The sequence below is a fragment of the Saccostrea echinata genome, unplaced genomic scaffold, assembly GCF_033153115.1.
Source record: "Saccostrea echinata isolate AGI-Se365-2 ecotype Australia unplaced genomic scaffold, CSIRO_AGI_Sech_v1 ptg000016l, whole genome shotgun sequence".
Classification (NCBI taxonomy): domain Eukaryota; kingdom Metazoa; phylum Mollusca; class Bivalvia; order Ostreida; family Ostreidae; genus Saccostrea; species Saccostrea echinata.
Genome location: NW_026889765.1, coordinates 14,102,801 through 14,120,064, shown reverse-complemented (window position 1 = coordinate 14,120,064; position 17,264 = coordinate 14,102,801). Strand labels below are relative to the sequence as shown.

The following is a 17,264-nucleotide window of genomic DNA, read 5'->3' as shown; positions in this document are numbered from 1 at the left end:
TGTCTGTCTGTCTGTCTGTCTGTCTGTCTGTCTGTCCGTCTGTCTGTAAACAATTTTTCAAAACGCTACTCCTCCTACAGTTTTGGTCCGATTTCAATATAACTTGGCACACAAGTACACTACACTAAGATACATAATTTAGTGCATCGGTTTTTGATTTCGATGGACGGTGTTGCCATGGTTACTAAAAATAGAAATTTCTGTGAAATTCCTTTAAAACGCTACTCCTACAGTTTTGGTCCGATTTCAATATAACTTGGCACACAAGTACACTACACTAAGATACATAATTTAGTGCATCGGTTTTTGATTTCGATGGACGGTGTTGCCATGGTTACTAAAAATAGAAATTTCTGTGAAATTCCTTTAAAACGCTACTCCTCCTACAGTTTTGGTCCGATTTCAATATAACTTGGCACACAAGTAGACTACACTAAGATACATAATTAAGTGCATCGGTTTTTGATTTCGATGGACGGTGTTGCCATGGTTACTAAAAATAGAAATTTCTGTGAAATTCCTTTAAAACGCTACTCCTCCTACAGTTTTGGTCCGATTTCAATATAACTTGGCACACAAGTACACTACACTAAGATACATAATTTAGTGCATCGGTTTTTGATTTCGATGGACGGTGTTGCCATGGTTACTAAAAATAGAAATTTCTGTGAAATTCCTTTAAAACGCTACTCCTCCTACAGTTTTGGTCCGATTTCAATATAACTTGGCACACAAGTACACTACACTAAGATGCATAATTTATTGCATCGGTTTTTGAATTCAATGGACGGTGTTGCCAAGGTTACTAAAAATAGAAATTTCTGTGAAATTCCTTTAAAACACTACTCCTGCTACAGTTTTAGTCTGCTTCTAATATAATTAGGCATACAAGAAGACTATACTAAGATACATAATTTGTTGCATTGGTTTTTGAATTCGATGAACAGTGTTGCCATGGTTACTTAAAATAGAAATTTCTGTGAAATTCCTTTAAAACGTTACTTCTCCTACAATTTTGGTCTGATTTCAATCTAATTTGGCACACAGTTAGAATACACTACGATACATAATATGTATTTCTGTTTTTTTTTTATTTGGGTGAATGGTGTTGTCATGGTTACCGGTACTAAAAATAGAAATTTCCATGAAATACTTTCAAAACGCTACTACTCCTAGTTTTCATTTGATTTCAATATAACTTGTCACAAAAGTAGACTACATTAAGATACATAATTCTATTTATTGTTGCATGTTGCAATGTTTCAAATCCAAGTGCTACTTTTCTTTTGTTATACAAACAGACCAGTAGAGCTACAGTCTCATCAGAGACTTCTGGTTTTTTATTTTTATGAATTTCGTTTTGTTCAATTAGTCTACATGTTAGGTGATACGGTCCCGAAGAACGTGATGGAGGGGGGATATCAAAAACTGATGTTAAAAGAAAAATGTTTTTAAATGTAGTACTGAGTTCTGTTGAAATTTGACAAAAACTCTCAAGAAAGGTAAACAGAAGATGACACATCTTCAAATAATTATCACAAAGCATTAAATATCTCAATTATTGATTGATGATGATTAAGGTACCATTCGAAAAAATTTCACTCATACAGAGACGTCACCGTATGCCGGTGAAGGTCTTCAATAATTTAGATCTATAGGCCTAATCGGTACTCATGGCATTTAAGCAGTGAGAGTTCTTTATCATGTCAATGCCTACCGTATTGTCGCGCTATCGCGTGATCGTCGTCGCACCATCGCTTCATCGTCATCGCAACATCGCACTATGGACCCAAACCTCGATGGTGCGATGTTGCGACATTGAACTACACGGCTCATCTTGATTCCCATATGTATGGTTTTTTTTCAGTTGTTCGGTTTCAAAGTGCAGACAAAAACCTTTACTTGTTTTATTCCTGTCACTGAAGTTTGTACCTTCCAAACTTCTTTCTAGGGTTATACATGCATCATTAGTTGTTTGTTATGTTAGCGTTATTATGCAGCGTAAGAATTTGAAAAAGGGGATATATACCATTTAAAGGAGCTTTTCAAAATGTGACGAAAAAATTCTCCAATGTTATTTAAAAAGTAAAATTTAGCTCTAAGTTTATCTTCTATCAATAAAACGTTTAGTCTATTTGATATTATGTAAATAAGAAATACCTTGCCAAATTCAGATAGACCGTTGAATTCTGAACTGTTTGTCTGGTCCATGTGCCAGTTGTCTGCCCTTAAAAAGTTTGCATAATCATTTAGCAATGACATTGTTCTTCATATTGACAATACTAAAAACAGACAGATGAACGAATGGAAATCCAAGCTGCTCAAAATTCTTACTCAATAATTCCTTAAACGTATATATGTAAAACTTAGTTTGTAGATTATAGAGTGCAAGCAATTACAATGCGCTACTTTTAATATACATGTATGAACCTTGTATGATTGTAATTTGATTTGTCAACTCATCAGATGTAAATTGTACTTTCAATATTTGGTCCATCAGAAGATTATAGTTTAACTTCACGTATGTGACTGGTCTTATTATAAAAGTGAAATATGAAGATAACAAATAGTTTTATTGTCAACAGATGCTTAAATCCTTACCATGGAGTGTTACAGCTATGAGTTACTGTCATGTACCGTATTCCAAGGTCATAAAACATGCGAAGATTACCAAGACTGCTATCAATGGAATGCCCACCCTCCAGACCCATCAAACTAGCAAATTTCTTTTCATTGAAAGCATCAAGGACACCTGTCCAAAGAATCTAGTTCGTCAGAAAAAAATAAGGTATAATGAATTAATTTTCCAAAGTATGAACAATAGCACCATTCTTAGGCCTGAATCTTGGACCCAGGGCATACGAATTTGATTTGTTAGAGGGTTGTTCATTATATTCAAGCAAACAAATTGACTGATAGGTGGCCAGGGAGATGTGCATGATCCCTGCTTCAACCCAGTGGACATAAGATTTTTTTGATTCTGGAATATTTTCAAAGGTGTGATGCATTTTCAATAATTTTATAGACAACTTAGCAGATATTTGGTATACAAGTTTGCTGCACACCCTTTATCAAAGGGCTCTTGTTTGGTGAAATATTAGTCAGATTGGGTAAATGGGAAAGAAAGTTTGCTTCGGACACATATTTTACGAAGAAATCTTACCTTGACGTTTAACCTGGAAAGGATCAAGATCACTTTATACCCAAGCTTTACCCATAGACACTCTTTGTAAAATACGAACCAGATTCGGCCAAGGAAAGAGATAAAAACGGCGGACAAGTAATATCAGATGGACGGACAATAACTACATGTATGTATTGCCCTTACAGCGGGCCTTTCAACATACAGGTTTGTTTAATATGATTTGCGCTGCATCTTTTTATATTTGTAATTGTATAGTATTATTATTTAAATGCACTTACCCTGTGCAGTTGTGACAAACTTGAAGACGTCAGGGTACTTAGCAATGAATTTTTTAACTGTATCTACTTGATCCAAGGAGAGTTTGACCGCGTCCTTGTATTGACTTTTACAGTCAACATACACAGCCCAAAACTAAACAGTGTGCAAAAATTTAAAAAATAAATTTTGAAAACACACACACTTTTTAATGAATAAATTAAAAAAAAAATGAAGACAAACAACAAAACATCGTTTATGTAAAAACATTAAACTTAAAATGTGAATAGGGTTTCAATTTCTTGGAGATCTAGACATCGTGAACAAATTCTAGCTTTGAATTTAGCTCATGTTGCAATTGTTAAATACACATGTATAATACCAAAATTAGTTTCAAGTGTTACGTTTAGAAGAGTGGTTATCTAATTCAGAAGCTACAATTAAGCCACAGGTATTTGACGTGTAAACTTTTTCTTTGCAATTAAAGAAAAATCCCATATTATAGACTAAGTATGAATTTGTTTTTAAATTACAAAGGAATAGGTTTAAACATCAAGTACTTGAGCTCCAAGTATGTGTTTTGTCGGTTTCTTTAGAGGGAGGTCGTATTCTTACCTGGGCTGATAACTTTCCTTGACGTAACCTCGGAATATCAGAGTGGATTGTTGAGTTTGGGAACACTTCTTGAAGGTTTTGTCTCATGTCCACAGTGTAGACCTTGTTCTGAACATTTTCATAGTACCAATAAGCCAGGTCATTGTGTCTAATAAAAATATAAATAAGATCCATATAGATAAAATGGGAAATGATAATTTTTTTTTTACTATTCGCTTATATATTATCGAGATAGAGAAAGAATTGTTTATAATGTCTATCTACCGGTTAATTAAATTGCGTCCGAGTGTCCCCTTTTAAGTCAATGATTTAAAAAGTGTACATGCATGTGGTTTTCAGACATCTAGCAAAAGTATCTTACAATTTAAATAAGAAGAATTACGTGATGTTTTAGAGACTTCAGTGCATTATCTTAAACCGAAAGATCAAGCATCAATGAACTATTCGGTGTAAATGACAAACAAAAGCTGAGATGCAAGCAATTTTAACCTAAACTGCAAGAAAACTTCCTTGAAACCCAAGAAACCGCAAAGGAATGGAGTCAATTAAAAATACTTGATCAGATATCCGTATCTCGTAACCAATGTGCACTTGATCCATGTGCATAATATATGTGCCATCTTTTGATTTTTTTTTTTTTTTTTTTTTTTTTTTTTTTTTTTTGTTGGATGCTCTCCCTTTCTCAGGGAAAAGTCGTGTGCAAAGAAGAAACATCAAATACGTTCGAACAAATATGTGATTCGCTAAATTGTCCAAGTAAATATCCAGCTTAACTTTCTTCTAGGGTATGAGTATATAATTTTATACTTAATCGTCCGAAGAATTTGATTATCCACACAGATATTATGTTCGTCCGAACGAAGAACTAACTTGACAGAACTATCATCTTTTTTGTCAGAACAAATATCTTACTCGTCCGAATTATTTTTTCTGGGCTTCAACAGCACTGTGTAGGAACGGAACAGGGTAAAGTGTGTTACCCTAGTCTAAGATGGCGATAGGCAAAAACGCTTCACATATTGGTTATTTATAGCGTAAAGTTTTAGGGTAAAGTTTCTGAACTATTTATGTTATTTACAATTAGGGTTTTTCGAGACTAGGGTAAAGTTATTTATTCTACAATCTGATTGTACACGATTTTGATTTTTTAACTGCTTTATACAATTTAAAATATAATTGGAAAAGGCTTTCCCGAAAATGTTTAAGAACTGTTGCTTCCACAATCCATACAAAAAATATTACACTTATTATGTACGTTATATTTATATAATAGTGTTGTACTTTGCATGCACTATGCCTAAATAGTAGTCAGGGTTTGACACATGGTGCACGAGCCGGAGGCGAGTGCACTATGTGTCAAACCCTGACTACTATTTAGGCATAGTGCATGCAAAGTACAACACTATTGTAATTATTATGCTGACTGTTGTATAAAAACGACAATATTTTCTCCCTTTCCAATGTTTCATCACCTCTTACATTCATGTTAGTACACCCCTATTATGACGTCACATTGTGCTACATGTACGTCATGATCTTTTGTCTTTAATATTTTGAATGTTCCATGTACAGATAGGGTAAGTCGGGGTAATTTCGACCACCGTTTAATTTCGACCACAGAAATACAACACCACACAATGATTTACGGAAGTGATGAAACAAGTTTCATTAATATTTGGAATAAAAGGAAACTATTACACAAATTGGTTTTCTAGTATAATTATTCATCGCAAATATGGTTTGATCAGAGATTTAAATAACATTTTTACTATTATTTATGTCTCCAGTTTGATGTTCGAAGACCGTCTGATCAGTGCGCTTGAGTTGATCGAGGAAATGCAAGAGAGCAACTCATATAATCTCTTTTTAAAGTGTAACCTTGTTCAACATTTAACAGTACGAATTTAATTGAAATTGTTTTATTTTTTCTTGGGATATCTTAAGTTGCAAAGTTTTACAAGATTATCTTGGATTTCCCTCAAAAAGGACAAGAAACTCCTGTTTGAGTTTGGTCGAAATTACCCCCACTGTAATTAGGGACGCGGGGTAAATTCGACCACTCATTCTCATGATCCTGTAATATGTGTCGGTTATCTTTAACAATTGCGTCAGATCCTCAAAATGAAATTTAATATACTGTATATGAACAATATAATCTACATAAAACTTTCATTTTTTTTTTTTTAAAAATTGGATTAATTAATATATGCATGCCTAGCTATATATCGAGCGCTATATTGTCTGGGTCGTGAGGGTACATCACTGATCAAGATGCGAGAGAACTGCTATGAAAAAAAACATGACGAGAGCAATCCAAAATATTCCAAAACTGTCAAATTAATAAAAGGGAAGAGAGGATGCAGGCAATATTAAATATTTTTAAAAAATCAAATTTTTGTATTTTTTTTCTAATTATTACGAATGCGTTTGACGGACAAGACTTCGAGGCTTTCGAAAACCAGGAACTATCAGTATTCAGATCGTATATCACAAGGTACAAGTATGAACAAATCCAAATAGTATGCAAACTATCAGAACAACACACCAAAAGAGCTGTAATCTTTACTTTTAAAACAAAAACCTATGATGTTACGAAATAATTGATTTGTTTGTTTATTATTATATTTGGGGGGGGGGGGGTTGGGGGGGATCGTCGGAACCCACGGATTTTCTCTCCGTTATACTACATTCAACTGGGTTGTATGTAGTGTAACGGAGAGAAAACCTGTGGGTTCCGACGAAAGGGGGGGGGGGGGGTCGATCAGAGGACATTGCTTGCGTAAATCTCTTCTTTAATGACAGTTGAATTCCTCGGGATTTATCTCAGTCTTTTAACAAAACACATTTTTTGTTTATTTTTAAAACAATACTGTACGAAATACTACACATTTCAAATTAATTTGTACAGTACTGAAAATGTATTAAAAAAAAAAAAAGCGCAGTTCCTATGCCGTGCACACTTTAAACCAACCTGTTGTTAAAAGACGATATTGAATAAAATACATTTCGGGTTGGACAGTTTAATAATATTAATTATTAAAGATTGTGGAGTCTGAGAAATATGATTTATTTGAATAACTATTCAAAATATAGAGTTGGTGAAAGATGCAGAATTGAGAATAAAGAATAACAATTACATATAGATGTCTTTGGCAGCATTGAAAAACTTATGTAACCCAAGCCAATTCTTTACTGAATCAACAAGCATTATCCAATGTAGTATTTTCTTAATGAGGAAAAATAGTTTCTTCGACCATAAATTTCAAAGAAAATGCGACAGATTGAGCTTATTTACATTGCAAGAGGTCGCCCGCGTGGCGCAGTGGTTAGAGCGTCTGCTCTAGAGTCGCGGAGTAAGGAGTTGATCCTTATGTCGCGGGTTCGAATCCCACTGTGGGACGTGGAGACCGGTCCTTCGGATGAGACCGTATAAACCGAGGTCCCGTGTCGCTGTAGGTGCTGGCACGAAAAAGATCCCTCACTGCTAAATGGCCGTAAGTGCCGAGTATAGGACAAAATTTGCAGCTCTCCACCGGCAAGTGGTGGCGTCTCCATATGAGTGAAAAATTCTCGAGAGGGACGTTAAACAACATACAAACAAAACATTGCAAGAGTTATCTTTCTTGTTTATGTTTGTTGTGGTCGAAATTACCCCGAGGCTGGTCGAAATTAACCCATACAACAGGCTTACTAATTTTTAGACCAATTTATTATATTTCATGCATTTTTAACTCGTAAAGCAGAAAAATATGAGGAAAAATCATTCTTTTGTACTTTGAACTTATTTTAAACTAGTACATTTGAAAACAATCGTGTTTTGGGGATTGAAAGCCATATATCAGCAAAAGTGGTCGAAATTACCCCAGTCTACCCTAGTTGAGAAATTTAGTTGTGTGAAGGGTAAAAAATTGCAAGATACTATTTTATAAAATTATTTTGTTTATTTTTTTTTCTTTTAATGTAAAATCTTTGAAACTAAGTTTATATATATTATAATACAGTGTTATAGCGTCTGTAGCGTAATCGGTAGCGCGTCGGACTGATAATCTTGGGGTCGTGAGTTCGATCCCCGGCGTGGGCGCTGTCGGATTTTCTTCAGAAAAAGAAGCCGTGCTCTATTTCGGCATAGTATGCTTACGCTATATAAATCCTTAGACCACTATGCGAAAATAGTTGGGTATTGACTATGTAGAGACAAGCTGACAGGAAGCATAATAATTTCTGTTTCAGGTACATATATTATTTTATTGTTATAAATATACATGTATAAATGATGTAATTAATTTGATTTAACTTTAAGTATTGTTTCCTGTATAAATCTAAATCTACTTTTAATCCCCACTTTGGGCGAAATCATCGATAATGAGTTAACAACCTATATTTAATTTGCATTTGTTGGTATTCGACAGTAATGGAGTTAAATCCGCATTGCGGGTGATTGAAATAAACTTTTATCAACTGAAATGCGAAAATAACAGTAATCATGCTCAAGGTCCAATTTAACAATACAAATTGTGAGAAGAGCAAACAAGGACCTCTGAAAACATCAGAGGTGGGATCAGGTGTCATGGGGGAGTAGGCATCATCTTTCGATCGGTCACCTCCAACACGTATTCTTTGTTTTAATCAGATAAACGGAAAATGGGTTCACATTTCAGTAAGAAAATAGTGAACTAACAATTTATATGAAAGACTCAGCCAACATTCGAGCTAACAACATAATGTTTTTGCTAAGAAGATCATTGCATTGACCATAGAATTTGCGAAATGTTGGCTTTAAACAGAATTAATGATACCCTTACCATCAACTTATTCGTCAGCAGTCTGCACCGTTTTAAAAATTGTTCGTACGAAAACATGCTCTAGCTTATTGAGTCCGCTGGCGACATAAACCTTAATTGCAGGTGATAACAAATATTTGAGACGTTGATGATTATGATAAGGAGTTGGAGTCATCGCGTTTATCATAAACTTTTAAGCTTAGGTGTTAGTTTATCATCAATGTCTTTGTATAAATATGTAATGTGTCAAAATCTGTGGTATCTTTTATTGAGTTAATGGGACATATCGAATCAATGTTTGAATGAAAATTGAATATTGTTAATATTGACAACATATTATCAATATATCTAACTTTTAAATTGAAGGTCACAGCAAGAGACTTCTTTTTTACACTTGATCGCAAGTATGGAAACAAGTGTCGCATTTTGCTTTAAAGTATAATAATGTAAATTTTTTCGATCAAACATTGATCAATCTCATAAATCCTTAAACAAAACGAAACATATAAATGCTTTGACATTGTGCAGTGATGGCAACATAGCTTTATCAATATCTATTTAAAAAATGATTTTGACAAATACATGTATGATGTAATATAGTGGTCGGACTAAACACCTCAATCACAAAAGAGCGCACTTTTTGTTCGGAAAGAATTTCTATGCTTTGCTAAGGAGATTGGACTTAAGTGTTCTGATTTTCTAAGAATAATTTATTGAATGCTTAAATACCATTTTATTTTTCGTAGTTAAGAATATTTTAAGCACTTAGGTGCATTTTTTATGGAAAAAACGTACACAAGTTTTCTGAATTCAAACCCAGGTTAATCTGCAATTATCTTACTCTTGGACAAATGTTATACCAACGTTTTTTTTTTCAATAGGAACAGTAAAGTTTACTTTGTTCGTTTTTCTAGGACGTCTCTATATGAGTGAAAAATTCTCGAATGGACGTAAAACTACATACAATCAATCAATCAATCGTTTTTCTAGGGTTAAACGTATGAGTGCTAGTAAAACTAGAGGAACCGTGAGCACTGAGCTCACAAAATGATAACCCTCCCCCCCCCCCCCCGCCCCATATGTTTATAATTGCAAAGTCCATGTTCTGCTATGGGAGACACGAAATAAGTTTCCGATCAAAAAGTAAAATAGGAGGTGCACAGTGCACTATGTAATGAAGATTCTGTGAAGGTATCATTAAATTTTATTCAGTGGTATAAGAGGAGTTGCGGATAAGAGATTGGTACCCCTCAACATTATAGAAAGAATGACAGTGTTCTATGTTGTGCTACTGGAAACTCGAAATATGTGTCCGATCAAGAAGTAAAATAGGAGATGCACAATGGCACTACGTAATAAAGATTCTGTAAAAGTCTCATTAAATTTTAATTAAATTTTAATCAGTGGTATAAGAGGACTTGCGGATAAGGGATGTGTGTACCCCATAGCGTAACAGACAGACGGATGGACGGACGTACTGATAAACGGACGGATATCCCATAACTATATACTCCCGCTTTTCAAGTTGGGGTATAATAACATTTTCTGTATAATATGCAAATCTAAATACAAAAAAAAAAAATAATCGAAAGAGAGTAATCCCATAAGTTGATGACACAAGGATATCAACCATCTCGTTTAAATCCTGTGGTAGAAACAATGACCTTGTTTGCAAATACAATCTGTCGTTAAGTCGAATGTTGACTGACGTCCTTCATACGAATTATTAGGCCATTATTTCCATATACCTGATCACGACAAAGAGTACACGGCAGGTTTTTCCGGTCGACAGGATATGCTCACTCCTCCATGGCACCTTATCCCACCTCTGTTCTCATTTTTCAGAGGTCCATGTACGTTTCCTCGGATCATAATTTGTATTGTTTGAATTGAATTTTGAGAATGATTTCTGTTCGTTATTTTTCACATTTCATTGATGATTCTTCAATTGATCTGTAGATATTTGAAAAGTTTTTCGCCGTATCTAAATCAACAGAACACTGTTTTTCAAGACTCAATCTTTTTTTTTTTAAACAGAAACATAAACTGATTTGAAATTTGGCCATTGTGCTCTTCTAGAAACTGTCAGCGCACTGAGAATTTTTCAATTACATAGCGTTTGATGCAAATTATTACGAATTTACTGGAAGAGCGCCTTTTTATTCTGCTGAAATAACATTTTTTTAAACTCTGAAAGAAGTAAAATGACATCTTACACGTCATGCTTTACCCTGATCACTCAAAGAGGTCACAAAATCTTTACCCTAGTCGTAAATTTGCGTTACCCTAATGCTGATCTTGTTCAAATTTTCTTCTACCCGTTATTTGGCTTTAGTCAGCGGAGATAATGCAGAAGTTTTGCAATAGTTACGTACTTCTGTTTAAAATACTTAGAATAAAACCACCCATTTCATAATGTAAGGCTGTATAATGCGTAAACTAAGCAAAATAATCGAAGCGTATTTGCCTGTTGCCATCTTGGACTAGGGTAACGCACTTTACCCTAGTCTGTTTCTACACAGTGAACAACATCATTCCATTAGATTTATGTTCCGTGTTTAGAAAAGTTATTGCCTTCATGGATTTTTGTAAATTTTTCGACGACTAGAGGGTCATTTTTCGATGACCCACGGCCATTTTGCTACGGGCGTCATTATTCGTCTTCACACCGGCTTACAGTACTACATTTCTTTATCCTACTAACGAGCTGAACCTAATAATAGGTAAGTTAGATGGATGTTCTGAAAATTAGAATTTGAGAATTACATGTGAAATTCATTCAAAATGTATTTGCATATTCCTACAGTTTGAGTTTGATTTCATAAAAACTTGATATATACGAACAGCATCAAGATAGTTACATTATTTCAAACATTAATTTTTGAGTCCTATGATTTTTTTTTCACAGTTGTTTATCTGAGAAAAATGACAAAATGCTACTCTTCTTTTGCAGTTTTATTTTGATTTTCGTAACTTTTTGTACAAGTTAATAAAAACAATCAAGATACATAATTATGTAAATGTTATTATCTACCTGATCAATACATAGGGCTCACGGAGGGTGTGACCGGTCAACAGGGGATGCTTACTCCTCCTAGGCACCTGACCCCACCTCTGGAATCACCAGGGGTCCGTGTTGTATGCCCTCTTAACATATTTGTCTTCTTTATGGATTTTTTTTTTTTAGATCAATCACTATTCGTTATCTTTACCTTTTACATCAATAATCGGCTCGTCAATTATGAAGTTATGTAGGAGCTAGTAAACAGAGAAAACCTTCTATTTTTGGTAACCATGCATTGCAAACCTCGAATTCAAAGAATTATATAATAATTATCGTAATATAATCTTCCTGGGTTTCATTGAAATCCATGTAGAATAAAAAGCACTTTGAAAGAATGTTTGAAAGAATCTTTTTATCAACCATGGCGTTTACAAAAAATCAATGAAATTAAGAATATATGCACAAATAAGATCAAAGCTTTACATAAACGCTTGATATTACATGTACTAGGAGAAGTAACGGACACAGTCTCTAAAACGAAAAGCTGTGAGAACTTAAAGCCATTTTTTAAAATTGTTTTCCAAAGCCTTTCTTGCTTCAGATAAACATTTATTAATGCGAAATGTTGAAAGTTCCACCCCGGTGTCCGACGAACCTAAACGTGACTGTGTTCCTTCGCTAAACATCAAGATTAATAAGTGAAAACGATTATTTTAGCAAGAAACCTTAAAAGCATAATGTCCCCCGAAGGAATATTGCCTTGGATTGGTCCAAACTGACCACGATCTAACTGTAACTGTAATGTCTCAAAACGAGACTGAAACGCTGAAAGGTAATCCTCCATAAATCAACCAAATATTTATTTTTTGGCTACTGTTTGCATAAATAAGGACAATAATTTATGCGGCGACATTATAAGTGGCGACAATAGAATATGTTACGGTTGTTTACCGGATGTTCACAGTATATCAGTATGTCTGTGCCTCTCTTACACAACCAGTCATTCAGATGATGAGGAAATAGCGTGCCATATTAACCGAATATTTTAATCGGTATCGCATCTTTTAGATCTACGTATTATAAAACTTGAACACGAACAATGCTCAATAATTAATTAGCGCTTTTCTGTTGTTTAGAAATTAGAATATTCTATTGCACTACGTTATAAAATATTGAAATTGAAGGGTTTTATAATAATCATTCAGTTCAATACATAATACATGTATTTGACTCATCTTATGTCTTGAACATTGAAATGACCTCTTATAGTTAAAATTAATCTAATCTTTATATATATATATATATATATATATATATATATATATATATATATATATATATAAAGCACATTTTACAACAACTCTTAAACTAACATAACTGCCCTAAGTGAAGAAATATTAATATAGAAAGCACAAAGAAATTCACTTTTGTAAGGATACCCACTTCCGCCCCAGGCCGGGGTTGAACGCTCGACCTACGAAATCTGTCTCCTAGCAGTACAGGAACAGCGCGCTAGACCGCTCGGCTATCTAGGCAAGTCAAAAAAACTTGCTTTCGATGTCGATGGAATTCTCGCGGCGTTGTTCTACACTACACGGTCATTGAGAATGGAAGTGAGATACAGTTATTTGGATATTAGTTTTATTAGAGGATCGTTACCAATACACGTTGTAATGAAATTTAATTTTTATTTATAAAACACATTTTACAACAACTCTTAAACTAACATAACTGCCCTAAGTGAAGAAATATTAATATAGAAAGCACAAAGAAATTCACTTTTGTAAGGATACCCACTTCCGCCCCAGCCCGGGGTTGAACGCTCGACCTACGGAATCTGTCTCCTAGCAGTACAGGAACAGCGCGCTAGACCGCTCGGCTATCTAGGCAAGTCAAAAAAACTTGCTTTCGATGCCGATGGAATTCTCGCGGCGTTGTCCTACACTACACGGTCATTGATATATATATATATATATATATATATATATATATATATATATATATATATATATATATATATATATACATGTATATAACAATTTGAAAATTCGGCAAAAATGGCATTAGAGATAACACAAATCGACTTACACTATTGTAAAAGCATCAGCGTTTACAAGTCTTTCTCAATCTTGAAAGCTTATTGCAACTGATAAAAAACAAGCATTCTGAGAGTATTGCATTAGCAATACTAGTCCCTTACCGGCAAGTGTAATCTGGTTCCCGTTAAAAATTGAAAATGCCATAATTCCATTAAAAATCATTGAAGCGGAACGAAATGCAAACGATCTATAAGTAATCAAGGTTAAGTTACATACCAAAACTCAGCTCAATATGTGCAAGCATTTAGAAAAAAATCGCGGAAAACCCTTAAAAATTGAAAAGGTCGTAATTCCGTCAAAAATCAATGAAGCGGAACGAAATGCAAACTTGACCTGTAATTCATCAAGATACACTCACAAACCAAAAATCAGCTCAATATCTGCAAGCGTTTAGGAAAAAAGTGCGGAAAACCAAGTGGGACAGACTGACAGACAGACAAAGAAATCTTTCATAATTTACCAGAGCTGATGCATAAAAGTTATTTCTGCATTTTCACTATGATAATCAAAACTGTGTACTCTATAGCCCTTAATTTACTATGTTTGTTTAATAATTACATGTACATTGCATTGGAAACGACAAGCACACCAATTCACAGTGCTCAATAATTCAATTATTACCATTACAAAAAATACAGGACAGTCGGGGTAACGACATGGTGTTTTCACCGTAATTAACACTACATAAACTGACCAATTACGCAACGGTCTCAAATTGGAGATTCATTTAATTAGATGCTTTAAATCCTATCATCCTTTGTGCAGAGATTTCTTTTTTTAAAATAATTTTTTTTAAAAATGTGTTGAATTTAACATATATAAATATATATATATATATATATATATATATATATATATATATATATATATATATATATATATATATATATATATATATATATTCTTCAATTCAATTTTATTAAAAAAAAAAAAAAAAAAAAATTGTGTGCATCCTAAAATCTAGTTCAAGGAATCTCTATTCTGTCGCATACTCCTCGAAATGACATGAAATTAACGTTAAAAAAAGACATTACGCCTGCCAATTATTTTTCATTTCTCCTCAACTTCGCTAAATTTTTCTTAATATATATCTATGATATGCAAAATACATTTATAAATATAAAATAGTTACAATCACAAGGGTTTTCACCTATTAATCCCGGAAATTATGCTTACTCACTGAATAGATTGACATAAGCTTCTTTTTATTTATATATTACTATTTTATTAATATAATTTTCTGTTTATGATTTATAATATGAATGACTTGATATATACACATCCGTCTATGAGTGGATAGTTCTCTAAAACACAATTTGCTATTTGTAGGTCGGTAGGGTGCGATCCGTATTGCTCCGAACAGGAAGTCGGCGTTTGGGTTTTCTCTGGTGCTGGTCTTGTAGATTCTGGACACATCAGTATCTGAGGTGGACACGATTGTGTTTGTGCTGGACAGGACTGTTCTTTTTTGGTGGTGGGTGGTTTATTGGATTGCTCATAATAAATGTTAGGTTTGTCATTTACTTTACTTGAAACAACACCAAGAGTAATGGAAAGGGAAAGGATGATAACAAAGGCGGCTCCAGCAAAACCGTAGATGATCCGTCTATTGATGGCCTGAGTTGGTGCAGGAACGGATAAATTGGACACGAGGTCTGACTGTGACGAATAAGACGTAGACATCTTAGCGCCGGATTATATTTCAATGTCTGATACTTGAAGGAAACAGAAACATCTGAAAAAAAATCGCTCCAAATTTGTGTAGTATTCCAAAGTCAAAGAGGATCACAATTTATAGAAGTGAATTAAATCCACTCTAAAATAAATATCTTGATACACACACCAAAAACAATTTTATCATAACCCGACACAATTTTATATCATCTATAACACGGGTATAAAGGTCGACTTCACGCTGTCCCGTGTCCTTGTTGTTGGGTAAATATCAGGTGAGAGACAAAGGCAGTAGATACCAAGGCATCCAAATAAGACCAAGCGTTTTACAAAATATAGTACAATATATTCAGTGCGGCAATCATGTCAGATCTTATCATTATAGGCTATACGCGGGTTGGTATTCTATTATAAAGAAATTGAAATGTAAAGGTTGTTGACAAAATAATATAATGTCACATTTTGATTCGAATATGTGGCATGTCAAACGTTGCAATATTCGATCTTTTCCATTTGTATTGTATAATTTTCCATTTGTTTATTAGTATTCTATAATTTTCCATTTGTATTCTACAGTTTCTCATTTTCATTTGGAAAAATGGAAAAGATTGAATATTTCAACGTTTGACATGCCATACGAATCTTGTTCTGTTACGTATAAAAACATCGAAAAATGGGATTCGAAAGACAAATTCAATCTCAGGAAATTAAATCGCCTCCATTGGCAGCAATGGTATCTCATGTGTCTAATCTAGATCAGTCACGCTGAAGAGCAAGGACCTGTTCTTGTTGACGTCGTGTAGCTGATATACACGTTTCAAACGTGTTCAATTGGTGACAAATAAATATGGTGATCTCGTCGGCCATTCCATGACTTTAACATTGTTCTGAGAGAAGTCGACTTCTGTATGCCGGGCGGTGTGAGGACAGACGTTGTCTTGATGGGAAATATTCGTGTGTCCTCGACGCAGGCACGACGATCTCGATCGTTACAATATCTTTTGGAACTTATTGTTCTATATACTCTAAGAGCTGTTTTCCCTCTTCGCTCATAATACGATCTTGCCTCAAAGTCGTTTTTCGTGGACTTCCTGAAAGCTTCCAATAAGTGATCCGAAATCGGTTTAGAAGTCGACATGCGGTGGACGGATGTACATGTAGATTTTCAGTGAACAGCCAGTTCATTGCCATTTCATGTGGATTGTAGGAAATATCAAGAACTCTCCCCATTTGATTTTTATGCCCTGTAATCCAAGATTCGGGGGGAATATAGGTTTTGCCCTGTCCCTTCGTCCGTCTCTCTGTCTATCAGTCTCCTTGTTTGTCCTCAAAAACTTTAACCTTGCCCATAACTTTTGATTGGTTGGAGCTATGTTTTTCATATTTCACATGTGTATTCCTTGTGACAAAACCTTCTTTTGGGTACCAATGTATTTGACCTCTTGACCTTGGAGTTTGACCCACATTTGCAAAAATTTACCCAACCTTAACCTTGGCCATAACTTTTGAACAGTTGTCTGTTGATGCTAGGGCTTTCATATTTCACATGTGTATTCATCGTGACAAGACCTTTCCAAGGGTGCAATTATTTTTTTACCTTTGACCCACCTTTAAAAACTTTAACCTTGGCCATAACTTTTGAACAGTTAGTACTAGCCTAAGGGCTTTCAAATTTCACAGGTATATTCCTT

General features: G+C 34.3%; 1 protein-coding gene across 1 annotated transcript in view; it reads right to left on the bottom strand.

Moving 5' to 3' along the window:
- Window positions 1–15,798, bottom strand: part of LOC133188486 (dipeptidase 1-like) — a 33,403-nt gene extending 17,605 nt beyond the window's left edge. The window contains exons 1-5 of the mRNA XM_061323941.1: window positions 15,167–15,798; window positions 4,016–4,163; window positions 3,424–3,556; window positions 2,602–2,752; window positions 2,161–2,227 (exon numbers count right to left, since the gene is read on the bottom strand). Of these exons, the coding sequence (XP_061179925.1) occupies window positions 2,161–2,227; window positions 2,602–2,752; window positions 3,424–3,556; window positions 4,016–4,163; window positions 15,167–15,582 (915 nt within the window). The 5' untranslated portion in view covers window positions 15,583–15,798. The remainder of the gene's footprint in view (window positions 1–2,160; window positions 2,228–2,601; window positions 2,753–3,423; window positions 3,557–4,015; window positions 4,164–15,166) is intronic.
- Between the last annotated feature and the right edge of the window lie 1,466 nt (window positions 15,799–17,264).